Genomic DNA, 18,423 nt, shown 5'->3' with positions numbered 1-18,423 from the left:
GTATCCCCACTTCCATCTGGCTGATTAATGAAGTATTAACTAGCACTTGAGAACTAAATCATATTAAAATTAGAAACACCAGGACCTAATAAAAATTTCAAGATTTTTATTTATTTATTTATTTAAAAATTTTTTTTTTTTGAGATGGAGTCTCACTCTGTCGCCAGGCTGGAGTGCAGTGGTGAGATCTCGGCTCACTACAACCTCTGCCTCCCGGGTTCAAGTGATTCTCCTGCCTTAGCCTCCTGAGCAGCTGGGACTACAGGCGTGCACCACCACACCTAGCTAATTTTTGTATTTTTAGCAGAGACGGGGTTTCACTATGTTGGCCAGAATGGTCTTGATCTCTTGACCTCGTGATCCGCCCACCTCAGCCTCCCAAAGTGCTGGGATTACAGGAGCGAGCCACCACGCCCAGCCAGATTTTTAGTACCTTGTTTTAAAAGTCCTTGTTTACTCAGAAAAAGTAATCTCTTTAAAAAATAAAAAAAGTCCTTGTTTAAATTTGTGGTGTCTCATGTCTATAATCCCAACACTTTGGGAGGCCAAGGCAGGAGAATCGCATGAGACCAGCCTAGGCAACATAGGGAAACCGTATCTCTTCAAAACAATTTAAAAAAATTTTTTTTCTTTTTGTTTTTTGAAATGAAATCTTGCTCTGTCGCCCAGGCTGGAGTTCAGTGGCACGATCTCAGCTCACCGCAACATCCACCTCCTGAATTCAAGCAATTCTCCTGCCTCAGCCTCCTGAGTAGCTGGGATTACAGGCATGCACCACTGCACCTGGCTCATTTTTTGTGTTTTTAGTAGAGACAGGGTTTCACCATGTTGGCCAGGCTGGTCTTGAACTCCCAACCTCAGGTAATCCGCCTGTCTCAGCCTCCCAAAGTGCTAGGATTACAGGCGTGAGCCACTGTGCCCAGCCAACAATTTAAAAATTACCCAGGGTGATGGTTCACCCTTGTAGTCTCAGCTACTTGGGAGGTTGAGGTGGGAAGACCGCTTGGGTCCAGGAGTAAAAAAAAAGAAAACAAAACAAAATTAGCATGATTATTAAATTCTTTCTAAGCCCAAACTTGAAACTTATACATAAATAGGTAAAGTAGTCCCAAGACCAAAAGAGTTGAGAACTGTTCTTTGTAATAGGTTATCTATTACAGCATTGTTATAACCACAAGAGTTTGGAAATAACCTTCATGTCCATCAATAAGAGATTGGTAAAAGTAATTATGGTGCGTCCGTGCAATAAAATACTATGCAACATTAAAAACTAATGAGGAGCATTAGGCAAGAAAATGAAATAAAACACATTCAGATTGGAAACAAAAAAACTATCTCTATTTGCAAATGACAACATCTTGCATATAGAAAATCATACAGAATCCACTAAAGTAAATATCAGAATGAATAAATGAGTTCAGTAAGGTTGAAGCATACAAAAACCATTCTGTCGCCCAGGCTGGAGTGCAGTGGAACTATCTCGGTTCACCGCAACCTCCACCTCCTGGGTTCAGGTAATTCTCGTACCTCAGCCTCCCCAGTAGCTGGGATTGCAAGCATGCACCACCACACCCAGCTAATTAATTTGTTGTGATTTTGGTAAAGACAAGGTTTCTCTGTGATGGCCAGGCTGATCTGAAACTCCTGGCCTCAAGTTATCCACCTACCTCAGCCTCCCCAAGTGCTAGGATTACAGGCGTGAGCCACCATGCCCAGCCTAAACTATTGTAATTCGATATACTCACGGTGAACAATCTAAAAATGAAGTTAAGAAAACCATTCTGAGCCAGGCGAGGTGGTGCACACCTGTAATCTCAGTTACTCAGGAGGCTGCAGCAGGAGGATGTCTTAAGCCCAGGAGTTCAAGGCCATACTGGGCCACACAGTAAGACCCTATCTCTTAATAAATAAATATTTCTACTTACAATTGCATCAAAAAGAATACTTAGTAATAAATTCAACAAAAAGTACAAAACTTGCTTTGTATTAGTTGATTACACATTTTATTTTGAAATAACAAATATCTTAAATTTTCAAAGGCCAATTCTCCTAAAACATTTAAGCCAAATATACACAAGGGTATAGACTCAAAGTATTACTGCTGCAGCCTTGATTCTCTTGAATTCTATACTTGATTCTAAATTATTCTGGGGCCAGAATATGCTTGCCATTAAGGAAATAATCTTGTTATGCTACAGAATTTCGGGAGTTACCATCTCATATAATTTTTGGGAATTGCTAACTTAGCTTACTCGGTTTTAAGAAGTGCAAAACTTATCCTCTGACAGTGATAAAACATTCCTGAGAGAAGTTTTAAAAGACCTACATATACAGAAAGATATCCCATGTTAATGAATCAGAAGATGTAATATTGTTAAAATGACACTAATTCCCAAATTGATCTATAGATTCAACATAATCCCTATCAAAATTCCAGCTGACTTCTTTGCAGAAATTGGAAACATGATCCTAATTCATATGGACATAGAATAACCAATCTTGGAAAAAAAAAATTTGGAAGACTCACATTTCCCAATTTCAAAATTTACTACAAAGCTAGAGTAATCAGCCTGGCACAGTGGCTCATGCCTGTAATCCCAGCACTTTGGGAGGCCGAGGCGGGCGGATCACCTGGGTCAAGGAGTTCGAGATCAGCCTGACTAACATGATAAAACCCCATCTCTACTGAAAATACAAAAATTAGCCAGGCGTAGTGGCGCGCACCTGTAATCCCAGCTACTCAGGAGGCTGGAGCAGGAGAATTGCTTGAACCTGGAAGGCAGAGGTTGCAGTGAGCCAAGATCGCGCTATTGCACTCCAGCCTGGGCAACAGAGTGAGACTCCATTTTGAAAAAAAAAAAAAAAAACTGGCGTAATCAAGACAATGTAGTACTGATATAAGGATAGACATATGGATGAACTGAACTGGCGTCCAGATATAAACTTTCACATTTAGGTCAATTTATTTTTCATAGAGTGTGAAGACAATTCAATGGGAAAGAAATAGTCTTTTGAGCAAATGAACTGGATAGCCACGTGCAAAAGAATGAAACTGGATCCTTTTCTCGGAAAAAGTAACACAAAATGGATAAAAACCTAAATGTAAAAGCTAAACCTATGAAACTCTTAGAAGAAAACAAAGGAGTAAATCTTCATGAAGTCCAATTAGACAATGATTTCTTACATATGATACCAAAAGCATAAGTATCGAAAGAAAACATTTATAAATTGGACTTCATCAAAATTAAAAACTTTTGTGCTTCAAAGTCACTATGAAAAATGGGAAAATATAACCTAAAGAATGGATGAAAACATTTTCAAATCTGGTAAGGAACTTACATCTAGAACATATTAAAAAAAACTCTTACAACTCAATAATAAAAGACAACCTGACTTAAAAATGGGCAAAGGATCTGAATAGACATTTCTCCAAATAAGACATAAAAATGGTCCATAAGCACATGAAAGATGCTAAATTTTATTAGTCATCAAGGAACTGCAAATAAATACTTCATACCCACTAGGATGATTATAATAAAAAACACACATAACAAGTGTTGGTGAAGAAGTAGAGAAATTGGAACCTTCATTCACTGCTGGTAAGAATTAAAATGGTGTAGCCACTGTGGAAAAGTTTGGCAGTACCTCAAAAATTTAAACATGGAAGTACCATTCCTAGGTATAAACGCACCCAAGAGAACTGAAAACATATGCACACACAAAAGTTCACCGCAGCATCATTCAGAATAGTCAAAAAGTGGAAATAATCCAAGTGTCCATCAATGATGAATAGATTTTTAAAATGTGGTACAGTCATACAACAAAAACTATGTAGCCATAACAAGAAATGAAGTACCTGATACATGCTACACGCATAAACCTTTAAAATACTCTGCCAAGTGAAAGAAGACAGTCACAAAGGGCCACATACACCTTTTATAGGAAAAGTCCAGAATAGACTGATTTAGTGAGACAGAAAGTAGAAAGTATATTTTTACCTTTCAAATTAAATTATTTTTAAAAATGAATGGTTCAAGAATTTATACACTATGTTTTTCTAAATCCTAACAATCTTCTTCTAAAATATTTTTAAGAGAGAAAAAAGCATGCTATGGATCAAGAAAAACAGACCTGGAATTTTAAACCAGCTAGGAAAACTCTAAGGCAGAAAACTCATTTGACTTTGTGGAATGCTATTGAATGTTCCCTTCAAGCTGAATTTTGGTCTTCGTTTGAATGGGAAATTACTACAAATAATTAAACTTTATTGTGTGAGGCATGGTGGCTCACACTTGGAATCCCAGAACTGTGGGAGGCAGAGGCGGGCATATCGCTTGAGCCCAGGAGTTCGAGACCAGCCTGGGCAACATAGTGAAACCCCACCTCTACCAAAAAGACAAAAGTTAGCCGGGAGTGGCGGCAGGTGCCTATAGTCCTAGCTACTCAGGAGGCTGAGGTGGGAGGATTGCCTGAGCCCAGGAAGTCCAGGCTGCGGTAAACTGTGATCGTGCCACCGCACTCCAGCCTGGGTGACACAGTGAGACCCTGTCTCGAAAAATAAAAATAAAAAAAACCTTACTTTGCAAATTATCTGTATATTTTACAAAAGCAATCATAAATCTAAAGTTGAAATTCATTAGACTTTATATCACAGTAAATAATTTCTAACTAAATGGAACAAATACTTAAAATACTCCTTGGAATAGTATAAATAGTATAACTTTGGAGTCAGATACACAGGTTTGAATCTTACCCTATTTACAAGCTTGGTGATCATCAACAATTTGTTTGGTTTCTGTGGGCCTCACTCCCTGTTTTTTTTTTGTTTTTTTTTTTGAGATGGAGTTTCATTCTTGTTACCCAGGCTGGAGTGCAATGGTGCAATCTCAGCTCACTGAAACCTCCGCCTCCCAGGTTCAAGCGATTCTCCTGCCTCAGCCTCCTGAGTAGCTGGGATTACAGGGATTCACCATCACACCAGGCTAATTTTGTATTTTTAGTACAGATGGGGTTTCTCCATGTTGGTCAGGCTGGTCTCGAACTCCCAACCTCAGGTGATCCGCCCGCCTCAGCCTCCCAAAGTGCTGGGATTACAGGTATGAGCCACCACGCCCAGCCACTCCCTGCTTCTAATAAATCAGGAATTATAATACCTACAGTGTGAAAAGAAATACTCCAAATATTCACTAAATGGGGGAAGAGATGGATAATTTCATTCTGTTTTTCTAAAATCTATTTCTGCTGTTCATATTTTTTTAACAACTTGTATGTAATTTTAAAACATAATGACCAGGTGCAGTGGCTCAACACCTGTAATCCCAGCACTTTCGGTGGCCAAGGCGGGCAGATCATTTGAGGCCAGGAGTTTGAGAACAGCCTGGCCAACACTGTGGAACTTCGTCTCTATTAAAAATACAAAAAAATTAGCCTGGCATGGTGGCGGGCGCCTGTAATCCCAGCTGCTCGGGAGGCTGAGGCAGGAGAATCACTGGAACCTGGGAGGCAGAGGCTGCAGTGAGCTGAGATTGCACCACTGCACTCCAGCATGGGCAACAGAGCAAGGCTGTCTCAAAAAAACAAAACAAAACAAAACCATGATGATTTTAAAAATAAAAACATCTGTTTTATAGGGTACTCATGAAGCCAGTTTGTAAGGCACCTACACGCAGGAGATTCTCAATTAAAAAAAAAATAGTAATTTCCACAGCTCTATTCCTTACCTCTTCCAAAGCTTCTTCAATTCTGCCTTTCCTGTTTTGAGATGAAGACTCGCTCTGTTGCCCAGCCTGGAGTGCAATGGCACGATCTCGGCTCACTGCAACCTCTCTCCCTGGTTCAAGTGGTTCTCCCAAGTAGCTGGAACTACAAGCACTGCCCAACCCACTCCCCGCCACCAGGCCTGGCTAATTTTTGTAGGCCCCCCACCACGCTTGGCTTATTTTTGTATTTTTAGTAGAGACAAGGTTTCACTGTGTTGCCCAGGCTGGTCTCGAACTCCTGATCTCAAGTGATCCGCCCACTTTAGCCTCCCAAAGTGCTGGGATTACAGGTATGAGCCACCTCCTTAGGCCCAATTCCACCTTCTTGAATTCAGGTGAACAAGTCACAGAAGAAGCAAAGTTAAACATTTATTTTTCTGAAGGCTAAGGTTATAAAGAACAACAAAAACAATAAAACTAAGCTTTTAAAGATTTTTCCTCAGAACATAAACAAATAATTTAATCCAAAAAGAAAAATATTTCCATGTTTACTGATGCTAATCATTTTATTCTGAAACTCCGTGGGTTTTTTGCAGGAGTGGGGGATTGCAATGTAAGAGAGTAAAACGATAATACATCCAGAAAAAAGGAAATTTGATACCTTAATCTTTTGACCATCAAGGAAAATTCAGGATTCAGGTCAGAGTACATTTTTCACTGAAAAACACAGTGCAAATACAATTAATGACAATGACTTATTTAGCAAGTAAGGTAAAATATAAGTTCCACCTGTATGAAAAGATAATTTTGACTTTGAGAGTACACTTAGATGAATGTAATTTAACAGATCCAGGTTGTCACCTTATATTTTACACAATATTTCGAGAACTAAGAACTTTCTCTTCCATATTCTAAAAGATGAATAACATGAACATATCGGGAAGCACCATCGTTTTGCAGGTCCAATGGGTGTCATTTTAAAACCACCCAAGTACACTGAGACCGCTAACGCTAGTAATGTGGTGTTTGGCAGCTAGTTTTAATGACTGTCATTAGAGCTTTATTTTTTATTTTCTTTTTATAGAGACGAGCCCAGGCTGGTCTTGAACTCCTGGCCTCAAGCGATCAGCCTGCTTTGGTCCCCAAAGTGCTGGGATTACAGGCATGAGCCACCGTGCTAGCCTCGTTAGTTTGAAAAGCACCAAAAGTTATCCATAGGAATGTGAACTTTAGCATTTCCTATCAAGTATGTATAAATACATAACTGAACCCTCATACAGCATAAAGCTTATAAATCATATACTGAGGCCAGGCGCGGTGGCTCACGTCTGTAATCCCAGCATTCTGGGAGGCCTAGGCGGGCAGATCACTTGAGGTCAGGCGTTGGAGACCAGCCTGGCCAGCACGGCGAAACCCCGTCTCTACTAAAAATGCAAAAATTAGCCGGGCGTGGTGGCGCGTGCCTGTAATCCCAGCTACCCGGGAGGCTGAGGCAGGAGAATCGCTAGAACGAACCCAGGGAGGTGGAAGCTGCAGTGAACCGAGATGGTGCCACTACACTCCCGCCTGGGCGACAGAGCAAGATTCCATCTCAAATAAATAAATAAAATAAAAAATAAATCATATACTGAACCATTTAACAAATACATATATTCCTGAGAAAGAATTTCCTGGGGGCATTATCGCATTTCTAGTTTCCTTATTTTAGACTATTTCAGAGGGAGATAGGGTCTCCCTCTGTTGCCCAGGCTGGGGTGCAGTGGAGCGATCGTAGCTCACTGCAGCCTCGAACTCCTGGGCTCAAGCCATCCTCCAGCCTCGACCTCCCAAAGTGCTAGGACTAAAGACGTGAGCCACCGCGCCGGGCCGGAGCCTCTGTCTGCAAAGGTGAAGCAGTCAGTACTGTGGGGCGACACAACCACGACGTGCGTAACTATGCGATCTCCACACTGCGGAGCAGTTGAACGGGACAATAAAAGCTCGCGTGGTGAGAGCTTGTGGGCGAGTGACTCCTTTCCAGCTCACGCCAGCCACGCATAATCCAACTCCGGGTGCCACGCCGCTCTCTGCAGCCCTGGCTGGTGACGCCGAGCCCTCAGCCCGGCCTTCCGCGGCGGCGGCTCTGCCTCGCTTTCCTGCCCACGTGTCAGCCCCTGCACGCCCGGCCCCGGCCTGAGGCCGCCAGAGGACAGGCCAGGGTGGGCCGCCCGTTCCGAGGGCGCGCGGGCGGAAAGGAGGGGCGCCCGTGACTCACATGACCCGGTCCCCGACCAGACCGCCAAGCCTCACCCACGCGGCGCTCGGGGGGACTCGGCCTCTGAGCGCCCTACAGAGGCCAGCCCCCGACCCCGACCTCCCTGGGCTACCCCCAACCCCCCTGAGGGACCCCCGCGGCGCACATACCTGAGGGCCCCGCCGGAGGCGGGTGCGGCCTCGGGCAGATCCGGCCGCCCGTGGGCCCGCCCCGACCCGCCCCGACCTTCCCCTCCCTGCCCCTCCCGTCCCTTCCCCTCCACTCTCCTCCTCGCCCTTCCTCTCCCCTCCCCTCCCTTCCCCACTGGCGCGCGAGCATGCGCGCCGAGCCCGCCCGCGCCTGCGCGCCCCCGACGCCCCGCCGGCGCGCGCTGCCGCCAGCGAGGCCCTGGGAGGCCGCGGCGGAGGCGGAGGCCCGGCGCCCTGGGCGGCGCCCTGTCCCCGAAGTCCGTCCTCCCCGTTAGGTGGCGAGCGCCCGAGGGGAGGGGACAGCCGGGCAAGCAGGAAGCTGCGGCTTAAAAGGGCAACCCGCGCGGGACCCTTCCTCCCTAGTCGCGGGGAGTCTGAGAAAGCGCGCCTGTTTCGCGACCATCACTCACCTACCCTCCGCCTGTGGCCATGTACCGCTACCTGGGCGAAGCGCTGTTGCTGTCCCGGGCCGGGCCCGCTGCCCTGGGCTCGGCGTCCGCCGACTCGGCCGCGTTGCTGGGCTGGGCCCGGGGACAGCCCGCCGCCGCCCCGCAGCCGGGGCTGGCATTGGCCGCCCGGCGCCACTACAGCGAGGCGGTGGCCGACCGCGAGGACGACCCCAACTTCTTCAAGATGGTGGAGGGCTTCTTCGATCGCGGCGCCAGCATCGTGGAGGACAAGCTGGTGGAGGACCTGAGGACCCGGGAGAGCGAGGAGCAGAAGCGGAACCGGGTGCGCGGCATCCTGCGGATCATCAAGCCCTGCAACCATGTGCTGAGTCTCTCCTTCCCCATCCGGCGCGACGACGGCTCCTGGGAGGTCATCGAAGGCTACCGGGCCCAGCACAGCCAGCACCGCACGCCCTGCAAGGGAGGTGAGCGTCGGCCGGGCCCCGTCCCGCCCTCCCTGCCTCCCCTGCGGCCCTCCCCTCCGGCCTCCTGCCGGTGCGGGGCCGCTGCTCAGCCCAGCCCAGCCCAGCTGGAGCGGGCCGGGTCCCCGCCCGGGTCACCCCGCCTCGGATGTGGCCGGCTCTGTGGATGGTGATTTTTCCGCCTTAAAATCATCATGCGATTGGCCTGCCCCCTCCCCCGCGCCGTCATCCCGGGCCTCTGTATATGCTGATCTTGCATGCAGAGTAGACGCTGCACCGGTCTCCTTTTGGTCCCGGTGTCTGTGTCACACACGGCGGGTCCTGCCGAAATGCACTTCTAGGAAAGGGAATGACCTGCCCGTGTGATAATGCCTCGTCAGTGTTCTTGGGCTTTTGTGACTCTCCCCTAAATGCAAGCTGTCAAATTATTTTCTGGTATTTGTTCACTCCTGTTTCAACAGTGACAGATGATATCCGAATATAGAAAATGACTTGGCTTCTAAGTTTGAAATCTAGACAGTTTTATTAACCAAAGGAATTTACTAATCACGCGTTAATCGTTTCAATTAAGTAATTTTCCCATTCTGACAAGTTCTGTTTTATACCAAAAAAAAAGGGAAAACACAAAAAATCACAAGCAATGTAATATCTCTGACAAATAAACACCTGGCGTCCTGACAGTAAATTTACAGGTTGTAGGCTGCGGATGGCCAGCCAGCCAATGGAATGAAATAGCTCTGGGGGTGTGTACTGGTCCTGGCTAGCCCTGAATTTGAGCTTCAGGAAAGATAGAGTACGTGAAGAAAGGGGTCAGATAATGTTTGGTAGTCACTGGGTTATCCTGTGGTTTAAATCATTTAATGTCTGTAGATTTGGCCTCTGTAGTCAGATTGCTTTCTTCGAGCAAATAAGAGCTTTTTTCCCCCCAATACATTGCATCATACCTCTTTAGTAACATAAAATGGAAAGGACAAACCACTTTTGTCTACTGTAAAAAAGAAAAATTACATGGAATAAAGAGCCCAGGGAGGCGAGGAGTCTTGTTGGAGGTGGATTGGCTGAGAAGCACAGAGGATGTTGGGCTAGACCCATGTCTCAGTAAACCTGGTTCTGTGGTCTTTCAGTTATGCCCGCTGACTTATAAGGATTTTTAGAAATCCTCTCTGTACCGGAAAAAACTTGAGTGGTGCTGGTGTTCCCAGCAGGGGGGACAAAGGTTGCTTTTAAAGATTTACTAAATTTGCATTGACCCCACCCACTTCTAGGACTTAACTTTGGAGCTTAATTATCCTCTAGCTCTGGTTGCCTCAGCCAAAACCAATGTTTGAACCACTTTGACCTCTGATTTCCTTTCTAGCTTCAAAATTGTATAAAATGTACACACCGTCAGTCTCCTACATTTGCCTGCCTTCTTCCTACCACTCCCTTATTCTCCAAACCAGGAAAACAAGTTCAGACTCCAAAGAAAGGCAAATAAGGATGTTGGAGGAAGTTCAGGCAATGTTCAGCAAATATTGAGTTGCATCGTTTTCTTAAAACGGACATCAAGTTTATTTTTTACTATCTTGCTGGCAGCATTTGCCAGTCCTTTAAAAGGTGTACAGATAAATCAGTGTATGTGGTTTTCTGCAGGATCTGATTTGGTCTCTGAAATCCTTTTTCTTCGATTCTTCAGATGCCCAGCTCTCTCCTGTTTTTATAAGTCGCAGCTCCGCAAACTCACTGAAGCAACTCGTTTACCATAGTTTGTGAGTCCTCTTTCTCTTGTTGCCACAGCAGTTTTAATGCCAAAATATTGAACCTAGCAACAAATTGGGTCAGCCATCCCAAAGCACTGTTACTGTAGCACTTGCTTGTACTAGAGTGTAAGATACAATTTTCTGTTCCGTTTATCCCATTTACAAAAAAACATGCTCTTAACCCCCAGCATATAAACAGGGAGAAACTGAATTGTTACTAATAAACTGTTGCAAGCATTGATAGAACATCAAAGAAAATTGGCCTCTACAAAGTGATAAATTTATTATCTTCAGGAACTTGAAAGGCTTTCTGGATTGGGGAAGATTATATAGCTATGAAAGCCCTTAAATATTTTAGTGTGCTTAATAAACAGTATACTAAACAGATGATCAGCAAAATTTGGGTACTATAGCCTTCCATGCTTTGTGTTCAAGACATCCCCAGATCTATCTACCCATTTATCACCCTTGTTTGCAGAGAATGTGCATTGTAAGAGGGACAGGTCTTCTTTCTTAAAGCTTTTTTAACGTCTAAGAAATTGTTAACCTTTGTGGTCCCACTCTAGTCTTAGAAACACAGAATATATTAGGTGATTGAGATTTTCTTAAATGCTTTGGATAATCCCTATGAAATTCTGTCTTTCCCTCTTAAACATATTTTAACATGTTCTTCTTACCTCTCCCCACTAACCTGTCTTCTCTCCCATTGGTTCTTTGCCAAAAAAAAAAAACCTCATCTGCCTCTCTCCACCCTTTTACCAACCTTCAGCTTTCTGTATCTCATTTTCCCTCAAGAACAACCTTATCCCTGAGTTTTCTAAATTAAAATTCTTGAGGTTGAAGCAAAGCAACAATCTAGCAATAATCTCTAAGGGAAACAGATGGTTATAAGACTTGGTGGCTGATGTGTACTTTTTCCAAGTAAATATTTAATAATACACACTGTTTTTGTGTTTTTCTTTTCCCAGTTACTACATGTACCTGAGGCCGTTAGATTTGTCTGTGTTAAGGATTTGAAAGAGTAAGCTAAAGGATCTGAAGGGAAGTTTAAGTGAGGCCTTAAAAATATTTCCAGCAAAGGGGCATAGTGTGAGAATATGCGACTGATTTGAGAAGACTGGTTCAAAAGTTCTGGTGGGTTTGGAAATATTATCAAAGATTGTTCTATTAACTTTCCCTGAGTAAATTATCTGTATTTCATTTGCTATGGTTCTGCCTGAGACCAGTCTACCTTTTTAGAAGGAAGTTTATTGTTTTAAAGTCAGTTTGGAGGGAAAGTACAGATTGATAATAGCAATTTATTGATGGTAGGAGTCAATTAACTTTCTCTTCCAGTCTGCCCCCCCCAGTTGTCTTGATATTAAAACTATTAAAATTCCCTATCACTGATGCTACTATCATAAAATTTTCTAAAATTATCATAATTTACATATAGTTGATGGACCGTAGATGGAGTTCTCTCATACATTGACCCTAAGTCTTTTAATTACAAATATTAGTACCCAAAAAAGTGTACCCTATATTAATCCAGTAACTAGTTTTTAAAAGTCAAAATGCCAGAAGGAAACAGTGGAATCTTGATGACATAATGCAAGGGAAGACCAGAGTCAATGCAGTGTTAAAGACCCCTCAGCCTCTGGGATGTCATTGTTTAGCGCTTAAGGGAAGACTATAGAAAGCACTGATACTGATTTAAAATGAGATATTTCTCTGCCTTCACTGGGGGAAAAAATGTTTCTGACTTATTTTGCTATGCTCAATTGACAACCATCAAAACTTAGGTAACTTTTAATAAACTCACAGTTTCTAATATTTTTAAGTGGCTGTGTGTCTGCATCTGCTGCCACAGATAAAATATAACCTTTGTAGGTGAATTTAATTTAGGATTTTTCTGAAAGTTCAGTCAGAGGATAGGTAATTTGTGTGTCTTTTAAAAGCACTTAGCCCCGAGGTGGTTGTTTTTAATACATCTTATTTAAATACGGAAATGTGTTGCCCTTATGCCTTTTTATTTCATGGAAGCCAAATGCGTCTTTTCTCCCAAAGTATACTAGAAAATGAAGACCTTTGGTAATGGTAGTGATCTGTACATCAGATTTCAGTCTTTCTGTCACTTGCGTGTATGAATCCATTTAGCAAGTTTGCTTTTGGCAGTAAAGCCCCACGTGCAGGAAGACAAACAGCTGCTCACTCATTATCCAAAGTATACTTTGTAAGAATTAGGGCATCAAAAATTGGATCCTAAGCACCAGTATATATTAAAGTTCAGTACAACTTGTAGTGTTTAAGTATAAGAAATAAAAATTGAGCCTGAACTTTTGGCATATAGTGGGAAGAAATTAGGTTTACCGCTGTTAATAATTCAGAGTGCTTAGGAAAATCGGTTTTTATTTACTTATGTTAAAAATACTAAGGGTTCTGTAACCATTAAAAACTAAAATACTAACCTGTAGATGTTGAAAAAATCCTAGACACTAGTCTCTGCCACGTGACTGTTCTTCTTTTCTATTTATTTTACCCAATAATTAGGCTTTTACAATGTAAGTAATAGAGAAAAATCTCTAGTATCACTTTAGAGCACATCGATTCATAAATAGCCCATAAATTTTGTACTCAGCAACCCATAAAATACACATGCATGATTCACATAATCAAATAGTAATGTAAGTTACAAAATGAAAAGTGAAGCAGCTCTACCCCAAGTCCTTCCCCCAATATAACCATGAACAGTCTTAAATCTAATGCCGCTGTCTAAAACTGACTAGTTATTCAAATGAATCAATATTTTCCCCTTTCCAGAGGCAGAAATTAATACAGATTCAAGTGTTCACTATCAAGTCGGAATTGTTAATATGTGAAATACTACTGATAAAGGCAGGAAAGGCTTTATTAAGGACAAGAAGACAAACTAGGAGAAGGAGCTACTCAAGACCTTCCGATTATCTTTACAAAAAGGCAACTACACCTAGAAGATTCTGCAGCCACACACATTCTGCCTTCACTTGAGGTCAACTGCCTTCACCAAGGTCAGATATTAGCAAAGGCTAACATTTATTCAGCTCTGTGTGTGCCAGGCATTTTATTAAGAACTTTTCATGCATCATCAGTTCTATGCCTTATAGCAACAATGCATGTAAGAACTTTTCATGTATCATTGCTTTTATGCCTCATGCAATACACTGTTGTCCCTGATTTCCAAATATGGCTACTAAGGTTGAGGAGTGAAGTGTCCTTTGGCAGGGTGACACAGCTAGTACGTAGTGGAGTTGAGGTTCAGATTCTGGGCATCTGATTCCAGCACCCACCTTAATCATTGTTGTCTGGGATTTATTTATGCAAAAAGTTACAAATTGTATCTTAGGCTTTTAATTGTAAGCACTGATTGAGAACCACTTCATGCCATTGACACAATGCTTCCTAATACTTTGGATCATAGATACCTTTGAAATTTCTGTTAAAAGCTATTAGAAGACCTACCTTCTTCCTAGAAAAATACATATTCAAACAACTTTGCATATAAAACTCAGCATAGATGATATCTCTAGAGGTCCATTTATTCTAATTGCTAAGGAAATGAAATAACCTTTTTCCCCTACACCCAACTCCGAAGACCTGAAATAACATTTTACACAGTTTTCCATCAAAAGAGGTTTGAAGACTTTGGTGTTTAAGAGATTAATGTGTTAGCCAGAACAACTCATTTCTCTACCAGTGTGTAGTCCATTTATCTTTAAAGATTTTCTATTGAATAATTTTGAAATTACTTTCTTAGTTTTCTTCATTAAAAACTAAGAAAATGCTTTGTTTATTATGAATTGCTATTTCTCTTGATTATTATTCTTGGAGAAAGTCTATCAGACGTAATTCTTCTGATTTGCTTCTAGGCTAGAGGAAAATGTGAAAGATGACAAATGAAAATTTCAAAGGTTGTCAGTAGTATGACTTCTTTTATCGTTTGTCATTATCACAAATATATCAACATAGGACTTTTAAAAGATATTTTGTACATATTGGGCCTTAGTAGGATTTTGCATGAATTTTTTTTTTCTTTTTTGCCAAGAGAGAAAGAGCAAAGAAATAACCAAGGGTGATGTACTCATATTGAAGGTTTACCAAATAAGGACTGCTTTTATTATGAACTATAGTCTATATAATAAATAAATCAATTTTTCTATTATGTGTTTTTTGTTCCTGCAGGCAAGATCTCTGAACTTTATGCAGAGGGTTCTTTTAAAAAAACAAAGTTGAATTTTTTTATTTCTTGGAATATTTTTTTCATTGATTTCTCCCAAGTAGAGCAGATTCAAATCTCCTTTGTACCCTGTGTCTTTTTTGTTTTGCTATTAGTTCAGTATTCTGTTTCTACATTTTCCTTTCCTAGAACCAGTCAATAAATGACAAAAAACAAAACAAAACAAAGTAAATCATGTGTTATTGCAGTAGGAGTTCAAAGAAACCAAGGACAATCTTGTTTGTTTATTTGTTTTTTTGTTTGTTTTTTTTTTTGAAACAGAGTTTTGCTCTTGTTGCCCAGGCTGGCATACAGTGGCGCGATCTTGGCTCACTACAACCTCTGCTTACCGGGTTCAAGCAATTTTCCTGCCTCAGCCTACCAAGTAGCTGGGATTACAGGAATGCACCACCTCACCTGGCTGATTTTTGTATATTTAGTAGAGACAGAGTTTTGCCATGTTGGTCAGGCTGGTCTCGAACTCCCGACCTCATGTGATCAGCCCACCTCGGCCTCCCAAAGTGCTGGGATTACAGGCGTGAGCCACCGTGCCTGGCAGACAGACAGTCTTGATGTGGGAACAGAGAAGGCTGGATAGGAGTTGGATAAGGCCATTTCAGATAAAGAGGGGGTGGCTTCACCCAAGGCAGGAAGTGGAACTGTGTGTAAGGGGGTCATGAGGACAAACTACATTTGTAAATAATGAGAAATAAGGACTTGTGACAGTAAATATATTTGGTCTCTTTGCCTGGTTCCCAACACAGAGCTCCTGAATCTCTCGCAAATTCCTGAGTGATAGGAGCATCTTTTGTTCTAACTAGGACACTCTTAATGGGCTTCTGGGTAGCTTCAAGGTGGGGACTAGTCACCAAAAAGACCAAGCCATAATTAGAAATTTGGAACTTTCAGTCCCACCCTTTGACCTCTGGAGATTGGAAAGGGGCTGAAGACTGAGTTTAATCAGCAATCAGTCATGCCCTCATAATGGAACCTCTATACAAACCCTAACTGATGGCTGGAGTATGGGGAGAGTTCAGAGAGCTTCCAGGTTGGTGAATGCATCCATGTATGGGTAGGGTGGTACCCTCCAAATTCCAGGGGGACAGAAGCTCCTGCAGTGGGGACATTCCAGACATGGCCCTGTGTACCTCTTCATGTTGCTGTTGATTTGTATCCTTTACATAAGTAACGTTTCCCTGAATCCTGTGAGCCTTTATAACATTATTGAACCTGAGGAGGGGGCCATGGGAACCCCCTGGTTGGTAGCCAAGTTGGACAGAAGTGTGGGTGCCCTGGGCACCCAAGACTTGGAACTGGCATCTGAAGTAGGGAACAGTCTTGTGAGACTGAGCCCTTGAGCTGTGGGGTCTGTGCTAACCCTGGTAGTCAGTGTCAGAACTGAATTGCAGGACACCCAGTTTGTATCTGCAGAGAACTGGAGAACTGCTTAGTGTGGAAAACCCACACATTTGGTGTCAGAAATGTGTGAGAAAAAACAATTTTTTCCTTTTTTTTTTTTTTTTTTGAGACGGAGTCTCGCTGTCTCCCAGGCTGGAGTGCAGTGGCGCGATCTTGGCTTACTGCAAGCTCCGCCTCCTGGGTTGATGCCATTCTCCTGCCTCAGCCTCCTGAGTAGCTGGGACTACAGGCGCCCACCGCCACGCTGGCTAATTTTTTTTTTTTTTTTTTTTTTGTATTTTTAGTGGAGACGGGGTTTCACCATGTTAGCCAGGATGGTCTTGATCTCCTGACCTCATGATCCGCCCGCCTCGGCCTCCCAAAGTGCTGGGATTACAGGCGTGAGCCACCGCGCCAGGCCAATTTTTTCCTTTTATGTTTGTTGGATGAATAATGATGAATCTAGCAGGGCACAGAAAGCTAGGCAGCAGTGGAACTGAGAATGAAGTTATAGTTAATAGCAGAGAATGAAAAAGAAAAGACAGATAAAACATTTTGAAGAAAGGACAGTAATGTATTCCCAACAGGTAGGATTTACAGGATGAAGGAGAGAAGAGGCAAAGATAACCACAAAATTTCTAGCCTGAGAGACTGGTAGAAAAAAATGGTGGTATCAGGGACAGATGGGGTTATTAAGGAAAAGGATTGGATTTTTAAAATAAAGAAGATCTGGTGTAAAATTATCCTCAGGGAAATTGGAAATCCAGGCACGTACTTCTCTCCGTCATGCCGTTGCATAGTGCAGTCCCTCTGCCTGTCCATGCCTCACTTCCCCCTCCCTAGGATTCCTCTGCCTCTCTTAAGACCCATCTCAAATTATCACGTAGACTTGTAAATAATTTATATGAAACTGGATAGCTGAGGTTTCAAGCCTTTATCCCTTTGAAACTTTTTAATAACAAGTTATTGTTACCTTTTACTAAATCCAACTTTATATTCACCATTTTAACTAGCATCATTTCCGATTCCAAGACCTGTTTGGTGTGAAAGTGCAGCTAAGTTACTGTTAATCAAGATCAGAATAAAAGAATCTACCAAGAAAAATTAACAAAATCCCCCTTTTAATGTATAATCTTCCATCCGTCAGGCTGTAAGTTAAATAACACAAAACAAAGCTGTATGTTTTATGGATATGTACATATATAATTGCAGGGAACATGATTTGGAAGGATATACACTTACATTGCTAAGAATAGTCACCCCTAAGGAGAAGACTGGGGTCACAAGTGGAAGTCAAGGGAGTCTTCAGCTTTCTTTTTGTATTTAAATTTTGATAGAAATACATACATATGTGTTATAATTTTAAATTTTTAATGAAAAAAGTATTCTTCCATTTTTTCTTTGATGTGTCAATAGGTTATATTTTTCTAATACCAGCTAAACATTTGCTTCCCAGAAAGCTTAGTTACCTCTTCAAAATTTATTCAGGTTAAAATAAAAGATTTAGACAGTGGATTAAAAATCTAAGATGGTATTTGCCTACTTTATACAAAACAGTACATTGATGCTGCTAAAGCAATTAAAGTATAATTTTTCTGGGGTTTTTTTTTTTTTTTGGAGACGGAGTCTCACTCTCTGTTGCCCAGGCTGAAGTGCAATGGTGCAATCTCCACTCATTGCAACCTCCGTCTCCCAGGTTTAAGCGATTCTCCTGCCTCAGCCTCCCCAGTAGCTGGGATTACAGGTGTGCACCACCACGCCCAGCTAATTTTGTTGTGTGTTTAGTAGAGACAGGGTTTCATCATGTTGGCCAGGCTGGTCTCGAACTCCTACCTCAAATGATCTGCCCACCTCAGCCTCCCAAAGTGCTGGGATTACACGCGTGAGCCACCACGCCCAGCCTAAAGTGTGTACTTTTTCTTAGCTCCTATATGCAGTGCTCCTTCCCATGCTGAATGTCTGAATTTTTATCTGAGACGTAGTATTTCAGGTGGTCATTACTTGCGGGTGGTCATTGAGATTTCCTCCCTGCTTCTAACCTTC

General features: G+C 42.5%; 2 protein-coding genes across 25 annotated transcripts in view; one reads left to right on the top strand and one right to left on the bottom strand.

The window, feature by feature from the left end:
• The window catches only part of SHLD2 (shieldin complex subunit 2), a 96,556-nt gene extending 87,874 nt beyond the window's left edge, over nucleotides 1–8,682 (bottom strand). For 4 of the 22 annotated variants that reach the window (XM_063780818.1, XM_063780820.1, XM_054660333.2 and 1 more), the window contains exons 1-2: nucleotides 8,103–8,199; nucleotides 6,361–6,416 (exon numbers count right to left, since the gene is read on the bottom strand). In XM_063780818.1, coding sequence (XP_063636888.1) covers nucleotides 6,361–6,410 — 50 coding nt within the window. In that variant the 5' untranslated portion in view covers nucleotides 6,411–6,416; nucleotides 8,103–8,199. Of the gene's footprint in view, nucleotides 1–6,360; nucleotides 6,417–8,102; nucleotides 8,218–8,551 lie in introns of those variants that run through there. The other 18 variants (XM_063780819.1, XM_063780825.1, XM_063780830.1 and 15 more) reach the window with 13 other exon arrangements.
• GLUD1 (glutamate dehydrogenase 1) overlaps nucleotides 8,403–18,423 on the top strand; it is a 42,321-nt gene continuing 32,300 nt past the window's right edge. The window contains exon 1 of one of the 3 annotated variants that reach the window (XM_001137904.7): nucleotides 8,403–9,015. In XM_001137904.7, the coding sequence (XP_001137904.1) occupies nucleotides 8,571–9,015 (445 nt within the window). In that variant the 5' untranslated portion in view covers nucleotides 8,403–8,570. Of the gene's footprint in view, nucleotides 9,016–13,550; nucleotides 13,778–18,423 lie in introns of those variants that run through there. The other 2 variants (XM_054660323.2, XM_054660324.2) reach the window with 2 other exon arrangements.

The sequence above is a fragment of the Pan troglodytes genome, chromosome 8 (genome assembly GCF_028858775.2).
Source record: "Pan troglodytes isolate AG18354 chromosome 8, NHGRI_mPanTro3-v2.0_pri, whole genome shotgun sequence".
Classification (NCBI taxonomy): Eukaryota; Metazoa; Chordata; class Mammalia; order Primates; family Hominidae; genus Pan; species Pan troglodytes.
Note: the sequence above shows the minus strand (reverse complement) of the source record. Positions and strands in the feature narration are given on the sequence as shown.